The sequence below is a fragment of the Bos grunniens genome, chromosome 16 (genome assembly GCF_055505025.1).
Source record: "Bos grunniens cultivar Pamir isolate PY7600 chromosome 16, Bosgru_T2T1.0, whole genome shotgun sequence".
Lineage (NCBI taxonomy): Eukaryota > Metazoa > Chordata > Mammalia > Artiodactyla > Bovidae > Bos > Bos grunniens.
Window position 1 is genome coordinate 5,007,486 of NC_141180.1, and position 17,852 is coordinate 5,025,337.

Here is a 17,852-nt window from a genome sequence, read left to right on the forward strand (position 1 = left end):
ACACTTTACTTATAACTTCTTCACAGGAGGTAAAATCAATATAGATAAACATTAATTTATAATCTATATTTGAGGGCATGTGTATTTGTGGGTGTGTGTAAAAATTTCCAACCTATGTAAAGAAAGGATATGGTCTAAAAACCTGCTTATTTCAAGAAATGCTTATGGGGGCTACATAAAGTGTTTCTAAAGCTTGCGTAGATTATGGACCATTTTTTTTTTCCTCCAATTTTACAGAAGCCTATTTCAGAAACATCTTAAAAGAACAGAGGTTGGTTTTTTTTTTTTAATTATCTAATTTTATTTTGATTTGTTTTTGTTTTTTCACCTTTTGGCCTCACCATGCAGCATGTGGAACCTTAGTTTCTCTACTAGGGATCGAACCCACACACCGCGCTTCAGAAGCACAGAGTCTTAACCCCTGGAATGCCAAGGAAGTCCCTAGTTTTATTCTATGAATAATACTCCATCATTAATGCAGATAACTTGTATTTGGAATAATGGTTTATTTTGGATTATCTAAAAAAACGAAATTTGTTCTAAACTTTGCCCTTGCTTTGCCAAGGCATCATTAGTTTCATACCTGCTGAACATTATTTGAAACAGGTTCTTCCTTCTATCAATAATTGTGATTGATCTTTATTGTGGTATGTTGGTACATTCAGATCAGATCAGCCACTCAGTCGTGTCCGACTCTTTGCGACCCCATGAATCGCAGCACGCCAGGCCTCCCTGTCCATCACCAACTCCCGGAGTTCACTCAGACTCATGTCCATCGAGTCAGTGATGCCATCCAGCCATTTCATCTTCTGTTGTCCCCTTTTCCTCCTGCCCCAAATCCCTCCCAGCATCAGAGTCTTTTCCAGTGAGTCAACTCTTCGCATGAGGTGGCCAAAGTACTGGAGTTTCAGCTTTAGCATCATTCCTTCCAAAGAAATCCCAGGGCTGATCTCCTTCAGAATGGACTGGTTGGATCTCCTTGCAGTCCAAGGGACTCTCAAGAGTCTTCTCCAACACCACAGTTCAAAAGCATCAATTCTTTGGCGCTCAGCCTTCTTCACAATCTAACTCTCACATCCATACATGACCATAGGAAAAACCATAGCCTTGACTAGACGAACATTTGTTGGCAAAGTAATGTCTCTGCTTTTGAATATGCTATAATTTTGAGCATTACTTTGCTAGCATGTGAGATGAGTGCAATTGTGTGGTAGTTTGAGCATTCCTTGGCATTGCCTTTCTTTGGGATTGGAATGAAAACTGACCTTTGCCAGTCCTGTGGCCACTGCTGAGCAAATCTGGAAAACTTGTGGGTTGCCATTTCCTTCTCCACAGGATCTTCCTGGCCCAGGAACCAAAGCCAGGTCTCCTGCATTGCAGGCAGACTCTACCATCTGAGCCACCAGGGAAGCCCTATGAGAAGTGCCTCCTACATGCTGGGATGAAATCTCTGTGCTTCCCTTCCCTTAAATCTTGGCCCTGAAATTCTTCAATGTCTTAGTAGTGCACTACTGCCTTCCAACAGCTTGACAAATGTTTTATTAAATATTTATAGTTGCTATCAATGTCCAGCGCTTTGGTTCAGATAGTAAAGAATCCACCTGCCAGTGTAGGAGACCTGGGTCTGATCCCTGGGTTGGGAAGATCCCCTGGAGGAGGGAATGGCCACCCATTCCAGTATTCTTGCCTGGAGAATCCCATGGACAGAGGACCCTTGTGGGCTACAGTCCATGGGGTCACAAAGAGTCAGACATGACTTAGTGACTGACACACACGTGGTGGCTATCAGTAAGAGGATTGAGCTAAAACAACCCAATCCACCTGTGATGGAGGAATTCCCATTCTTCTGACTTTCAAATATGTTCAAAATGTTGAATATGATGTGGCTTGTCATGATGTCAGCAACTTCGTCTGATTTGGTTCAGCTAAAGTATAAAAAGGTAAACTCATACATGAATTTTTATAGCTGGATAACCTGATAGAGCAGATACAGTAAAATGTTAAAAACTGCTGAATTTTGACATTTCAACAGTGGTTGAATCAAAGAGTTTGATCGACTAGTCTGTGTGCATACTTGTCTTGAAATAAAAGCTGGTGAGAAAGCGTGTGAGGAGCATTTTGAATAGGCTTTCCCATCCTCCTGTCCTTTAGAACTTAGCGTGGATAAATGCATGAATGGAAACTGATTGTCCCATTCAAATGCTAATACTCACAGTGTATTTTCTTAATAGAAGGGGGAAAGCATGACTGCACACCATCCGAATTCAAGCTCAGTGCTAGCATCTTGTCAGCAATTCTGTCTTTTGTGGTGATACAATACAAAATCCACGACATCATATATTAGACCTTCTGGTCAAAACATTTGCCATCAATTCAACACAGTAATGAAAACTCTGAGCTTGGGCCAAAGTGAGGTTGGCCTTTCCTCCCCCAGGTCCTTGGGAGCTGAGCGTATGGAGGTGAAGGGCCCAGCCAGCCTTCCCTCTGTCACCCCAAGCTCTTGCCACACTCGGCTCCATCCAAGTCAACAACTGGGACTTGGGCCCCTCTGGGAAACACAAAGAAGAAAAGGAGAGGCGATACTCTTGTGGATAATTACTTCAACAGCACTGTGGGACCTGTTTCGTTTTGCATTTCAAAACCTTGCTGGCTCTCTTTTTTGGGGGCTGTGTAATATTCCATTGCCTCTTGATGAAAGTGAAAGTGGAGAGTGAAAAAGTTGGCTTAAAGCTCAGCATTCAGAAAATGAAGATCATGGCATCTGGTCCCATCATTTCATGGGAAATAGATGGGGAAACAGTGGAAACAGTGTCAGACTTAATTTTTGGGGGCTCCAAAATCACTACAGATGGTGACTGCAGCCATGAAATTAAAAGACGCTTACTCCTTGGAAGGAAAGTTATGACCAACCTAGATAGCATATTCAAAAGCAGAGACATTACTTTGCCAGCAAAGGTTCGTCTAGTCAAGGCTATGGTTTATCCAGTGGTCATGTATGGATGTGAGAGTTGGACTGTGAAGAAAGCTGAGCGCTGAAGAATTGATGCTTTTGAACTGTGGTGTTGGAGAAGACTCTTGAGAGTCCCTTGGACTGCAAGGAGATCCAACCAGTCCATTCTGAAGGAGATCAGCCCTGGGATTTCTTTGGAAGGAATAATGCTAAAGCTGAAACTCCAGTACTTTGGCCACCTCATGGGAAGAGTTGACTCATTGGAAAAGACTGATGCTGGGAGGGATTGGGGGCAGGAGGAGAAGGGGACGACAGAGGATGAGATGGCTGGATGGCATCACTGACTCGATGGACGTGAGTCTGAGTGAACTCCGGGAGTTGGTGATGGACAGGGAGGCCTGGCGTGCTGCGATTCATGGGGTCGCAAAGTCGGACACGACTGAGCGACTGAACTGAACTGAACTGAGTATTCCATTGTGTACACATATATGTACCACACTTTTATCCACCCTTCTGTTGGTGGACTTTTAGGTTGCGTCCATGTCTTGGCCATTGTAAATAGCGCTGCAATGGACATTAGGGTGCATGTCCTTTTAGATGGTGTTCTTCTCTGGATATATGCCCAGGAGTGGAATTGCTGAATCATGTGGTAGTTCTACTTTTCGTTTTTTAAGGAACCTCCGTACTGTTTTCCATAGTGGCTGCACAGATTTACATTCCCACTAACAGTGTAGGAAGGTTCCCTTCTCTCCACACCATCTCCAGCATTTATTATTGGAAGATTTTTTGATGATGGCCATTCTGACCACTGTGAGGTGAGACCTCATTGTAGTTTTGATTTGTGTGTCTCTATTAATTAGTGATGTTGAGCATCTTTTCATGTGCTTTTTGGCCATCTGTATGTCTTCTTTGGGAGAAGGCAATGGCACCCCACTCCAGTACTCTTGCCTGGAAAATCCCATGGACAGAGGAGCCTGGTAGGCTGCAGTCCACAGGGTCGCTAAGAGTCAGAGAGGACTGAGAGATTTCACTTTAACTTTCCACTTTCATGAATTGGAGAAGGAAATGGCAACCCACTCCAGTGTTCTTGCCTGGAGAATCCCAGGGACGGGGGAGCCTGGTGGGCTGCCATCCATGGGGTCACACAGAGTCAGACATGACTGAAGCTACTTAGCAGCAGCAGCAGCATGTCTTCTTTGGAGAAAGGTCTATTTAGATCTTCCACCGTTTATTTATTTTTTTTTTTGATTGGGTTGTTTTGTTTTTTATATTGAGCTTGCAGCAACATGGGTGGAGCCAGGCATTGTTGAAGTGAGTGAAGTCAGAGGAAGACAAATATTATATGATGTTGCTTATGGATGGAATCTAAAAAGAAAATGGTACAAATGAACTTATTTTCAAAACAAATGGCGTCACAGATGTAGAAAGCAAACTTATGGTTACCAGGGAGAAGGGAGAAATTGGGAGACTGGGATTAACATACACACACTGTGGAAGTGTATTAGTTGCTCAGTCATGTCCGACTCTTTGTGACCCCATGGACTACAGCCCACCAGGCTCCTCTGTCCATGGGATTCTCCAGGCATCCCTGGAGTGGATTGCCTGGAGAATACTGGAGTGGGTTGCCATGCCCTCCTCCAGGGCTTCTTCCCAACCCAGGGATAGAATCTGGGTCTCCTTCATCGCAGGCAGATTCTTTACCATCTGAGTCACCAGGGAACATATACACACTACTATATATAAAATAGAGAACTAATAAGGACTGACTATGCAGCACAGGGAGCTCCACTCAATCCTCCAGTGACCTACATGAGACAAGAATCTGAAGGAGAGTGGGTGTATGTGCATGTATAACCGAGTCACTTACTGCACACCTGAAACTAACTCAACATTGTAAATCAGCGATACTCCAATAAAAATCAAGAAAAAACACACGTCTTGCTGGCTCTCTTTTTCTTAACTAGAGTGTCTACAGGTGGACCTTTCGGGTGAGTACTATAAAAAGCTGGCTTCAAGCCAGTTTCTCTCTCCCTCATGGCCTCTGACTTTTCCTCTGCCAGTTTCTCTTTACCTCCTAAACTTCTCTCAGTCGTGAATCAGATATAGTGTGTAAAAAATAAATATCATGGCCTCCAAATAGTCTCTCTGAAGCCCTTATGACTAGATTGGAAGGAATTGGGAATGAAATTCTACTCACCTCCCCAAGAAAGGTGGCTGTGACTCCCAGCACCTGACGATTACCTGTAAAAGGCTTTCTCCTATTTCCAGTCTTACTCCTGTTATGTTTTGATTTTGGCTCCTTTGCCTCGTGAAAGAGAATAGTGAGCTACGCACAGCAAACCTTACCAGCAAGCACTGCATCGCTGCTGACCGAGCACCTTGCTTTGGAATATGCACCACCAAAGAGTTTAAGAAAGAAAGAAATTCTGAAAAACTGAGAGAGAACATCCAAGTTTAAAATCCTGTTTCCTATGCTCTGAATAAAACATTTTCATATGTATTTTGTTATTCTCAAAATTCTAAGTAATAGTCCCAGTTCAAGATTTCCCCCTCAATACTGAGGAGGAGAAATAAAACTTCTATTAATACCTGCTTCCTCCTAACCTAGAGGTCAGCTGTTTTAACAGCAAGAGTGATTTATAAGTTCTTATTTTTTTTTATTCAACACCACCAATCTTCGAGTTAGTATAAATTCCTCATAGATTTTGATACTGTCTTAGTTTTTTGTTTTTTACATTCCCTGTGTTCCTCATTGATTTAAAACTGTTGACCACTATTTTTGAAAATACCTTTATTGAGGTATAGTTCACATACCATACAATTAGCCCATTTAAAATGTACAATTCAGTGTTTCCTGGCATAATCACAGAGTCATGCAATCATCACCATAATCAATTTTAGAACATTCATCACCCTCAGCTTTCAGTCATCAGCTCCTCCCCAGTTGTAAGCCTGGGCGACCACGAGTCTCCCTCGTGTCTCTCTACACTTGTCTACTCTGGACATGCCATATAGACGAAGCCACAGAATATGTAGTCTTCTGTGACTGGCATTTGACACTTAGCATGTTTCTGAGGTTCATTCATGTTATGAGATGTAATAATACTTCATAATATTCCATTGTTTCATTGTAAATTTTGTTTAGCTCTTGTGTGTATTAATGAGCACCTGGGTTGTTTTTCAGTTCAGTTCAGTCACTTAGTCATGTCCAACTCTTTGCAACTCCATGGACTGCAGCGTGCCAGGCTTCCCTGTCCATCACTAACTCCCAGAGCTTGCTCAAGGTCATGTCCATTGAGTCGGTGATACCATCCAGCCATCTCATCCTGTCACTCGCTTCTCCTCCCGCCTTCAGGGTCTTTTCCAATGAGTCAGTTCTTCGTATCAGGTGGCCAAAGTATTGGGAGTTTCCGCTTCAGCATCAGTTCTTCCAATGAATATTCAGGACTGATTTCCTTTAGGATGGACTGGTTGGATCTCCTTGCAGTCCAAGGGACTCTCAAGAGTCTCCTTCAACACCACAGTTCAAAAGCATCAATTCTTCAGCGCACAGCTTTCTTTATGGTCCAACTCTCACATCTATACATGGCTACTGGGAAAACCATAGCTTTGACTAGATGGAACTTTGTTGTCAAAGTGATGTCTCTGCTTTTTAATATGCTGTCTAGGTTGGTCATAGCTTTTCTTCCAAGTAGCAAGTGTCTTTTATTTATTTTTTTTATTTTAATTAAATTTATTTATTTTAATTGGAGGTTAATTACTTTACAGTATTGTATTGGTTTTGCCATACATCAACATGAATCTGCCACGGGTGTACATGTGTTCCCAATCCTGAACACCACTCCTACCTCCCTCCCCATCCCATCTCCCTGGGTCATCCCAGTGTACCAGCCCCGAGCATCCTGTATCCTGCATCGAACCTGGAGTGGCGATTTGTTTCTTATATGATATTATACATGTTTCAATGCCGTTCTCCCAAATCATCCCACCCTCTCCCTCTCCCACAGAGTCCAAAAGACTGTTCTATACATCTGTGTCTCTTTTCTGTCTCGCATACGGGTTATCGTTACCATCTTTCTAAATTCCATATATATGTGTTAATATACTGTATTGGTGTTTTTCTTTCTGCCTTACTTCACTCTGTATGCTGCTACTGCTGCTGCTAAGTCACTTCAGTCGTGTCCGACTCTGTGCGACCCCATAGATGGCAGCCCACCAGGCTCCCCGGTCCCTGGGATTCTCCAGGCAAGAATACTGGAATGGGTTGCCATTTCCTTCTCCAGTGCATTGAAAGTGAAAAGTGAAAGTGAAGTCGCTCAGTTGTGTCCGACTCTTAGCAAGCGACCCCATGGACTGCAGCCTATCAGGCTCCTCCATCCATGGGATTTTCCAGGCAAGAGTACTGGAGTGGGGTGCCATTGCCTTCTCTGTGTAATCGGCTCCAATTTCATCCACCTCATTAGAACTGATTCAAATGTATTCTTTTTAATTTCAAGGCTGCAGTCACCACCTGCAGTGATTTTGGAGCCCCCAAAATAAAGTATGTCACTGTTTCCCCTGATTCCCTATCTATTTGCCATGAAGTGATGGGACCAGATGCCCTGATCTTAGTTTTCTGAATGTTGAGTTTTATGCCAGCTTTTTCACTCTCCTCTTTCACTTAAGAGGCTCTTTAGTTCCTTTTCACTTTCTGCCATAAGGGTGGTATCATCTGCATATCTGAGGTTATTGATATTTCTCCCAGCAATCTTGATTCCAGCTCATGCTTCATCCAGCCTGGCATTTCACATGATGTACTCTGCATATAAACCAGGGTGACAATATACAGCCTTGATATACTCCTTTCCCAATTTTGAAACAGTTGTTTTTACCTTTGGGTTATTATGAATAACTCTGCTAGGAACATTCACATGTAAGTTTGTGTTGAGACATGTTTTCATTTCTCCTAGGTATTTATCAATATCTAGGAGGATTGCTGAATCAATGGTAATTCTATGTTTAACCTTCAGAGAAACTTCCAGGTTGTCTTCCAAAGTGAGTGCACCGCTTTACATTCCCTTCGGCAGTGTTTGTGGGTCTCCATTTTCCACATCCTTAAGAACTCCTGTTATTATCCGACTTTATCACCATCCCAGCTTGTGTGAAGTAGTATATCATGATGATTTTTATTTCAATTTACTTAATACTTTAGTCAGCTGATGCAAAGAGCCAACTCATTAGAAAAGACCCTGATGCTGGGAAAGATTGAGGGCAGGAGGAGAATGGGGCAATAGAGGATGAGATGGTTGGGTGACATCGCTGACTCAACGGACATGAGTTTGAGCAAACTCCAAGAATTACTGAAGGACAGGGAAGCCTGGAGTGCTACAGTCCATGGGGTCACAGAGTCAGACATGACTGAGCGGCTAAACAACAACAAAATGATTAACGGTGTTCAGCATCTCTCTGTGTGATTATTGGCCGTTCATACATCTTCTTCAGACAAATATCTATTTAGATCCTGTTTATTTATGGTGTTCAGCATCTCTCGGTGTACTTATTGGCCGTTCATACATCTTCTTCAGACAAATGTCTATTTAGATCCTGTTTTCATTTTTAAATTGGATTATTTGACTTGTTCTTTTGAGTTGTAAGAGTTATTTATATATTCTAAATATAAGCCTGTTATCAGATATATGATTTGTAACTATTTTCTCCCATTTTTGTCTACTACGCTTTCATATTTTTCCCTTTTCTCTGAAGCATGAATGTTTGTAATTTCGACTAAGTCTAGTTTATCTATTTTTTTCTTTTCTTTCTTGTGTTTTTGATGTCATATCTAAGAACCCATTGTCAAATCCATGGTCATGAGGATTTTAAGCCATATTTTCGCCTGTATTAGTAAGTCATCTTTTGTACAGATATTTAAAAGAAAGAAAAAAATGCTGTCTACAATAGAAGAACACCCAAAGTATATTTCTAAAACTTTTTGTTCAGTGTTTCCCAAACTAAGGTACATCAAAAAATAGAGGAGTTGTTGCATGAAATCAGCATCATGACCCAAAGGGTCTTTATATTCTCATTTTCTATTTTCTTGGTCTGATAACTCTTTTTGACTATTAAAGCAATCTATAATGTTAAAATATAGGAAATACAAATAATTTCAAAGTATTCTAATTTCTTAAACCTATTCATCTCAAACCACATAGACTGATTATAGCCAGCATTTTTATTTCTTCTCATTTTTTCTTCTTTATCCATTTATGCCCGCCCAGACAATTCAATACACATAATATTGTAACCTAATAATTCTCACTTAAAATTACAGTTTCCTTTTTGTATGTGTATATTGCCTCTTGACTGTGTTAGAAGTACCACATTAAGATTTGTGTAAGTTTCAGAGTCTTCCACTTATTTGGAGAAGTGGTGTATTCAGTCCTTTAAGGCGTATGTATGGTTTAATGGATGGTTAGAGTCACCCTAGAGGTTTATAAATACTAATGCTTGCTACAAACATAAGGGGTGACAGTGTTTGTGTTTTTATGAAATTATAATAATGTAAGGAAAGAGATTATCCTAACAACACCACTTCCTCTGAAATAAAGTTGACTCAGAAAGCCTTGAAGCTGTAAATTTCAATGAGAAGAGGGTGTGTGGAACTAAGCGCTGAAGGCGGGCATGTTTCTGCGTGTGTTACAGGAGAGGGGGACTCAGGACTCGGATACACATGGTCCTGCTATGAAAGAAGCCTTGGCTACTCAGCTTACAAATTTAAGAACCTCTGAAAATCCAGAGTTCTAATCAAAACTGTGATAAACCATCCCTGAAAGTATAAAGAAAATAACTGTAGCAGTGACTACATAACAAATACTAACAGCCTACCTTTAAGATTACTTTTAAGGGTACATCCAGGGAAGTTGTGCTTGTTTCATTCACATGCGGGATATTCAAATTTCCCTTCCTGACAGAGGACTCGAAATGATTGTATGGGTGTTCTCTCTTTATGTGAATGTTTACACTCAAATTCAATAAAATCCCCTGTTTTAGCATATCTTTTTGGGGGGTTTCTCCATTTTAACTGTATGTTATTTTTGTTCATTCTATCTTCAGATATGATACATGCATCTGAAAGAAAAAATAATAAAGTATTAATAATATATCTTTCCTTATCCAAGAACAGTGAAATTGCATTTAAGAAAATCTGGAACTAAATAAAATTAAAAAAGAATATTAAAAGTTAATATTCAGTTATACTAGACGTAGTTCTTAGCATTTTGTATGTATCATTTATAAATGCTGGGCGTTATCTCTCCAGGTTACCCATGAGGAGATGGAGGCTCAGAGAAGCAGAATAAATTTTCCAAATTCATGTAATTTGGTGTTTTGAGCCAGAATATGGAAGCCAGGCTTCCCTGTCCCTCACTGTCTCCCGTAATTTGCTCAACCTCATGTCCATTGAGTCAGTGATGTCATCCAACCATCTCAACCTCTGTCGCCCCCTTCTCCTCTTGCCCTCAATCTGTTCCAGCATTGGGATCTTTTCCAGTGAGTCAACTCTTCGCATCAGGTGGCCAAAGTATTGGAGCTTCAACTTCAACATCAGTCCTTCCAATGAATATTCAGGACTGATTTCCTTTAGGATAGACTGGTTTGATCTCCTTGCAGTCCAGGGACTCTCAAGAGTCTTCTCCATCACCACGTTTCAAGAGCATCAATTCTTTGGCTCTCAGCCTTCTTTATAATCCAACTCTCACATCTGTATATAACTATGGAAAAACCATAGCTTTGACTAGATGGACCTTTGTCGACAAAGTGATATATGAATCCTACCACCACCAGATCCTCACCAAGTGGCTTAGATCAAATACTAAGGTGTTCTGTGCCTCGTTTCTTCATTCATTGGCACAGGTTGTTAATAAAACAAATCTCATAAGACTACTGATAGAAATTATGTAGATTCCATTTCTTATTGTGCTAGACAATGTGCCTGTGAGTATCCTTGTACAGATTCTTTTACACTTGCAAGAGTGCATATACAGATTAGTCTTCCAGAAATAAAGTAATGAGGTCAAAGGATGCGTGTTTTTAAAATCTGAAGTTTATTCCCAAACTGCCCTTCAAAGAGTTTGCCCCACTTTATAATTTCATTAAGAGAGTCAGAGAGACTTCCCTGATGGTTGAATGGTTGACTACACATTTTCACTGCAGGGGCACAGGTTTGATCCCTGGTCGGGGGACTAAGATCCCACATGCCCCAGAGCAAATAATCTGGCATACCACAACTACTGAGCCAGAGTACCACAACTAGAGAACTCGCGCCAACTAAGACCTGATGCAGCCAAATAAACATTTAAAAAAGAAGAAGAAGAAGATACAGTGCAGATTTGGGAGACGACTTGCTAACCTTGCCAGTTTTTCTACTTTCCCTGCTAAACTCCCAGCCACGTGGGAGTAAAAAGCCACATTAGCAGTGGTCTGCAAAGAGTTCTTCCAGGAAAAACCATCAGGTTTACAAGTAGAATTTTGCATACTGATAAAGAACAACTCCCAGACCATCATTTCACAAATGGTCTCCTGAAAAAAATCCTCAGATGTTGGTAACATGACAATATTTTGTGGTGTAAGAATATGTCCGGTGGTTAAATGACTTGGGATATTCATGGAGTTTTGTAATGCACTGTGTATTTTGGGTCTCTTTAAAGTGCATTTATATTATTGTTTTTTTCAAAAATGTATTTATTTTTGGCTGTGCTGGGTCTTGTTGCTGCATAGGCTTGTCTCTAGTTGCAGAGGGTAGCGGGGGCTGCTCTCCCATTGCATTGCACGGGCTTCTCATCACAGTGACTTCTCTTGCTGAAGAGCAGGGGCTCTAGGTGCACAGGCTCAGAAGTTGCAGCCTAGGGGCTTTAGTTGTTCCTCAGCATGTGGAATCTCCCCAGATCAGGGATCAAACTCATGTCCCCTGCATCAGCAGGCAGATTCTTATCCACTGTACCACCAGGGAAGTCCTGATTTATCATTTTTAAAGACACTTTTTTCCCACTCTGCTTTAAAGCAGATTTTTAAAAAAAATGTTCAGTTATATACCTACACTTGTTAACAAGTTTTTGGCTGAATGAAATGTAAGTAAAAATTATCCTACAAAATTAGTCCATGAAAAGTCTATAAACATCAAGTTTCGGACTCCAGGGAAATACAAAGAACTCACCAATGCATGCGGGTGGTTCTGACCAGCGTCCATTTCTGCACGTCACAGTCAGGTTTCCCCGGGGCTCATAGAAAGACTGGCAGCGGTACTGGACATTCGACCCTGGAGGGTACACTGACAGGGGGAAGGAGGTGATGTCTCCATTGCCAATAGGCGGAGGGGGCCCACAATATTGTCCAGACTCTGGAAGATGACATGCAAGTGTTAAGAAAAGTCAATATTGCAGTATAAATGGAATAATGCGAAGTTCCATATTTCATATCTTCAATATCTTATTTACATGATGTCCGAGAGTCCAAATAGCTCATTATAAAATTTCTATCATGCAACCTGATAACTAGAATAGAACTATAATGCTTTCTTTCACCCTAAAATAAGACACACACAAAATAAGTATTAAGCATATATCAGGGCATGCTTGTGTGGTCAGTCTCCACAGTCGTGTCCAACAGTTTGCAACCCAATGGACCATAGCCCGCCAGGCTCTGTCCATGGGATTCTCCAGGCAAGAATACTGGAGTGGGTTGCCATGCCCTCCTCCAGGGGATCTTCCCGACCCAGGGACCGAGCCCATATCTCCTGCATTGCAGGCGGATTCTTTACTGCTGAGCCACCGGGAAGCCCATATATAAGGTCATATAAGTATTAAAAACTGTTTTTATTTAAAGCCTGATGGACTGGTGAGTAAACCTCTGGTCTATTTCACCTTTCCCCATAAAAACGTTTAATTACAGAGGGAAGGTGAAAATAAGAAACTCCCTTCCCATTTTTATTCTCTGGGGCAACTGTTACTGTTATGCAAACATCATGTAGCTATCAGTTATGGTCATGAACTTTTAATTTTACTGAAATGACTTGTAGACACACTCTTCTGCATTTACTTTTTTAACTCCAAATAATAGCGTGAGCCTCTTTCTCTGTCCATCATGTTTCAACTTCATGTTAAGATCGGCTGGAATAAGTTCCGTGGTACTGACTGATCTCCCTACACAGTCACAAAAGCTACAGATACAGAGTGACCGAATCAGACATCTGATCGCAAATCATTTCTTCTCTCTCCTGTTTCACTTGTCCCTGCTCTTTTCTCAAACCAACTCCTTCATGTGGACTTTGGATTCCATACCCTCTACACCAGCAAAGGCCCTGCCCGTGAATTGTCCTCTTTCTGCTGTGTCACCAATGTCTCCTCTGCTGAATCTGTAACCAGCATAGAAATGTGCTGGAAAATGTCACAGCTTCATCAGGTAAAAGCAAAGTTACCAATGACTTTCAGGTAGCTAAATCCACTGCTTTTTTTTTTTTCCCATCTCTATCTCCATTTACTTCCCTTCCTCTTATGTTATTATTATTTTAACTTTTTTTACTTGGAAGAAAATTGCTTTACAATGCTGCGTTGGTTTCTGCCAGACAACACAAATCAGCCATGATGATACGTATATCCCCTCCTTCGTGAACCCCCCTCACCTCCCCTCAACCCACCGCTCTAGGTCATCACAGAGCACCAGGATGAGCTCCTTGTTAAATCCACTGTTCAATTCTCAGGCATCTTGCCCAGTCCTAAGCAGTCTTTGAAATGTTTGTCATCCTGTCAAATAACATTTTAAAATAAGGTGTGTGTTTTGTTTTTTTTAACTTATACCATTGGCATTGCTTTGGGACACCAGTTGTGGTGTTGTGATTTTTAAAAAGAAGCAAACATTTGGTCTGACTCCTGCTTCTTGCACAGAGCTCTGGAAACCCTTGGAATCTCCTGAAGATGGAAAGCAATCAAGGTGCCTTTTGTTCCATCAATGAGGTGATTTTTGGGAAGCCCTTCAATAACACAAGGATGCGCTGGTTGCCAGGAGAACCATCACGTGACTAGAAGGCTGAAACTTTCAGTCCCACCCTGACCTGCAGGGAGGGCAGAGGGCCTGAAGGTCAAATCCATCACCCATGGCCATGGATTTGATCAATGGTGCCAACGTACTGAAGCTTCCATAACCCCACAAAAGACAGGGTCTACAGGGCTTCCTGTGGGAAGATTGCGGGAAGAGCCACGCCTGGAGGGGGCATGGCAGCTCTGCGCCCTCCCCCACACTTTGTCCTGAGCGTAGCTTTCATCTGGCTGTTCCCGAGGTGTCCCCTTTTGTAATACAAAGGTGATCTAGTGAGTAGACTGCTTCTGAGTGTGGTGAGCTGCTCCAGCAAAGTAGGGAACCCAAGGAGAGGGTCATGGAAAACTTCATCTATACCTGGTCGGTCAGAAGCACAGGTCACAACCTGGACGTGCAACTGGCATCTGAACTGGGGCCGCAGGGAGCAGTCTTGTAAGACTGGGTCCTTAGCCTGTGAGATCTGAGGCTGTCTCTGGGTAGACACTGTCAGAACTGAGTCAAATTGTAGGACACTTGCTTTGTAGAATGAGGGGCAGCACCCCCACATTGCAATTGGGTCCTGGAATTATTTTAGCAACCTTCCCTAGTTTATCTCCTGCAACCTTGTTTGGCTGCTTCTCTTTGCCCACCTCTTTCTCTCTTGTTTAGACATGTAAACTCTTCATGTGTTCCCAGCCCGTCCCAAAACTTTCATATCATCTCTCCGGCAGCAATTACCAAATTCAAACCCTAGCCTTGACCACTCTCAGATTGCCCGCTCTACATCTTAACGCTGGATATTGAGTAATTCTAATGAATAGAATCAAGTTTCCAGTGAAGGTCTCAAACCTGTTTCTTCTCTGGTCACTGTTGGAGATACATCTTAGAGAAACAGTTTAAAACATGGACAGAATTGGATAACTAGATGACAGTTTAAAGCTTCAGAATATTGTGTAATAAATAGGTCATGAGTTTTTTTTTTCCTGTTCTCTAGATAAAGCGAAGGTCAGAAACCTCTTTTTAAACATTATTTAGAAACAATACTGACCTACGCAGTGTGGTAAGGACTGCCATCGTCCACTTCTGCACACAAGTTCTTTTGCTTCCAGAAATGCATGATTTTCTTTACAGAGGACAGCGACCTTCTCTCCTTCCTGGTAATTCACTGTGGTTAGCATGTTCTGAGCGTTAGGAATCTGAGGTGGAGGCGGGCACAGTGGCTTCTTTTTTCCTACCAAAAGATTGCATTATTTGATTAATAAAAGCTAAGGAAAAACAGCTCAACAAGATGACATTTCAGTATAAGGGGACATCCAATAACTAACTCTCTCCCTCTTTCTCTGCATACATACATATACACATACATATGTGTATACATATAGTGTATACAATGCTGGGCTTCCCTGGTGGCTCAGTGGTTTAAGAATCCGCCTGCCAATGAAAGAGATTTGGGTTCGATCCCTGGGTCAGGAAGATCCCCTGGGAGGGTATGGCAACCACTCCAGTATTCTTGCCTGGAGAATCCCATGGACAGAGGAGGCTGGTGGGCTACAGTCCATGGGGTCGCAAAGAGTCAAACACGACTTAGCGCCTAAACTACAGCAACATATACTGTGCTATAGTAATACCTGTATTTTATGATAACATAGTTTTTGGTTTAAAAAGCATGTCTGTGTTGTAATAGTTGATTTAAAATTTCTTAGGTCCCCCTTTCTATCTCCTAATCACTACACTGTCAGTACTCTTGTATAATTTTTCAAATTAGCCCTTTTAATTTTTTCTAGCTAACCCACATGATTCAAAAAAGTTATGTGCATGTGGTTCAAACATGTTAGAACAAAAAAAATATTTAAATAGCAACAGTAATGACAGAACCAGCCAAGGCTTCCCTTGAACACCTATTCTTTTATTTTACATTTATTTTTTAATTGAAGGATAATTTTAAAGAATTCTGTTGGTTTCATATACATATGTCCCCTATCTCTTGAACCTCCCTCTAGAGATGCATGGAGTTAGTAACATGGAGATTTACAATACCATATATAAAATAGATAGCCAGTGGGAATTTGCTGTCTGACTCAGGGAACTCAAACAGGGGCTCTGTAACAACCTAGAGGGGTGGGGTGGGGAGGGAGATGGGAGGGAGGGTCAACAGCCTAAACTTTGATGGCAATAAGGATTTCCATAATCTGCATTTTCTTCTAAACAGAACAGTGCCTGCTGGTGGATGTGGTTAGAATGCCTCTGTCTGACTAGGAACTAACTCTTTTTTGATCAGTGGACTTGTTCTTAGGGAAGTACTTTAAATGGTCACCTTAGCGCCGAAGCACTGCGGTCAGAGCCGCAGGCCCACCTCCTGACCAAGACTAGCGGGGGTGCTCTGCTTCAGCGCACCCCACCCCCAGGGCACAGGTCAGAGCTGCAGGCCCACCTCCTGACCAAGATTCGCGGGGGTGCTCTGCTTCAGCGAATCCCACCCCAGGGCACAGGTCAGAGCTGCAGGCCCACCTCCTGACGAAGACTGGTGGGGGTGCTCTGGTTCAGCGCATGCCACCCCAGGGCAAAGGTCAGAGCTGCAAGCCCACCTCCTGACCAAGACTCGCGATCCCGCCCCAGGGCTCAGGTCAGAGCCTCAGGCCCATCTCCTGACCAAGACTCGAGGGGGTGGCTGCTTCAGCATACCGCACCCCAGGGCACAGGTCAGAGCCACAGGGCCACCTCCTGACCAAGACTCACAGGATGCCCTGCTTCAACGCATCCCGCCCCAGGGCACAGGTCAGAGCCGCAGGCCCACCTCCTGACCAAGACTCGTGGGGGTGCTCTGCTCCAGCGCATCCCGCCCCAGGGCACAGGCTGCTGTCTGGTGGTGCTTCTCTGCAAAAAAATTGTTTTTTTTTTTACTGCACCATGTAGTTTACAGGATCTTAGTTCCCCAGCCAGGGATTTGAACCTTTGCCCTCAGCAGTGAAAGTGCAGAGTCCTACCCACTTGATCACCAGGGAAGTCCCTAAATTTCTTTACTTTAAAATATGGTATTCTCATCCATTCATCTGCTGATGGGCATCTAGGTTGCTTCCATGTTCTGGCTATTATAAACAGTGCTGCGATAAACATTGGGGTACACGTGTCTCTTTCCCTTCTGGTTTCCTCAGTGTGTATGCCCAGCAGTGGGATTGCTGGATCATAAGGCAGTTTTATTTCCAGTTTTTTAAGCAATCTCCACACTGTTCTTCATAGTGGCTGTACTAGTTTGCATTCCCACCAACAGTGTAAGAGGGTTCCCTCTTCTCCACACCCTCTCCAGCATTTATTGCTTGTAGACTTTTGGATCGCAGCCATTCTGACTGGTGTGAAATGGTACCTCATAGTAGTTTTGATTTGCATTTCTCTGATAATGAGTGATGTTGAGCATCTTTTCATGTGTTTGTTAGCCATCTGTACGTCTTCTTTGGAGAAATGTCTAGTTCTTTGGCCCATTTTTTGATTGGGTCATTTATTTTTCTGGAGTTGAGCTGTAGGAGTTGCTTGTATATTTTTGAGATTAGTTGTTTGTCAGTTGCTTCATTTGCTATTATTTTCTCCCATTCTGAAGGCTGCCTTTTCACCTTGCTTATAGTTTCCTTTGTTGTGCAGAAGCTTTTAAATTTAATTAGGTCCCATTTGTTTACTTTTGCTTTTATTTCCAATATTCTGGGAGGTGGGTCATAGAGGATCCTGCTGTGATGTATGTTGGAGAGTGTTTTGCCTATGTTCTCCTCTAGGAGTTTTATAGTTCATATACACAATGGAGTATTACTCAGCCATTAAAAAGAATACATTTGAATCAGTTCTAATGAGGTGGATGAAACTGGAGCCTATT

General features: G+C 42.3%; 1 protein-coding gene across 2 annotated transcripts in view; it reads right to left on the reverse strand.

Annotated features, from left to right (window-relative positions):
- Positions 1-8,731: 8,731 nt before the first annotated feature.
- Positions 8,732-17,852, reverse strand: part of CFHR5 (complement factor H related 5) — a 33,305-nt gene continuing 24,184 nt past the window's right edge. For both annotated transcript variants that reach the window (XM_086343226.1, XM_086343227.1), the window contains 3 exons: positions 15,042-15,224; positions 12,138-12,320; positions 8,732-10,054 (listed from right to left, as the gene is read on the reverse strand). In XM_086343226.1, the coding sequence (XP_086199352.1) occupies positions 9,858-10,054; positions 12,138-12,320; positions 15,042-15,224 (563 nt within the window). In that variant the 3' untranslated portion in view covers positions 8,732-9,857. The remainder of the gene's footprint in view (positions 10,055-12,137; positions 12,321-15,041; positions 15,225-17,852) is intronic.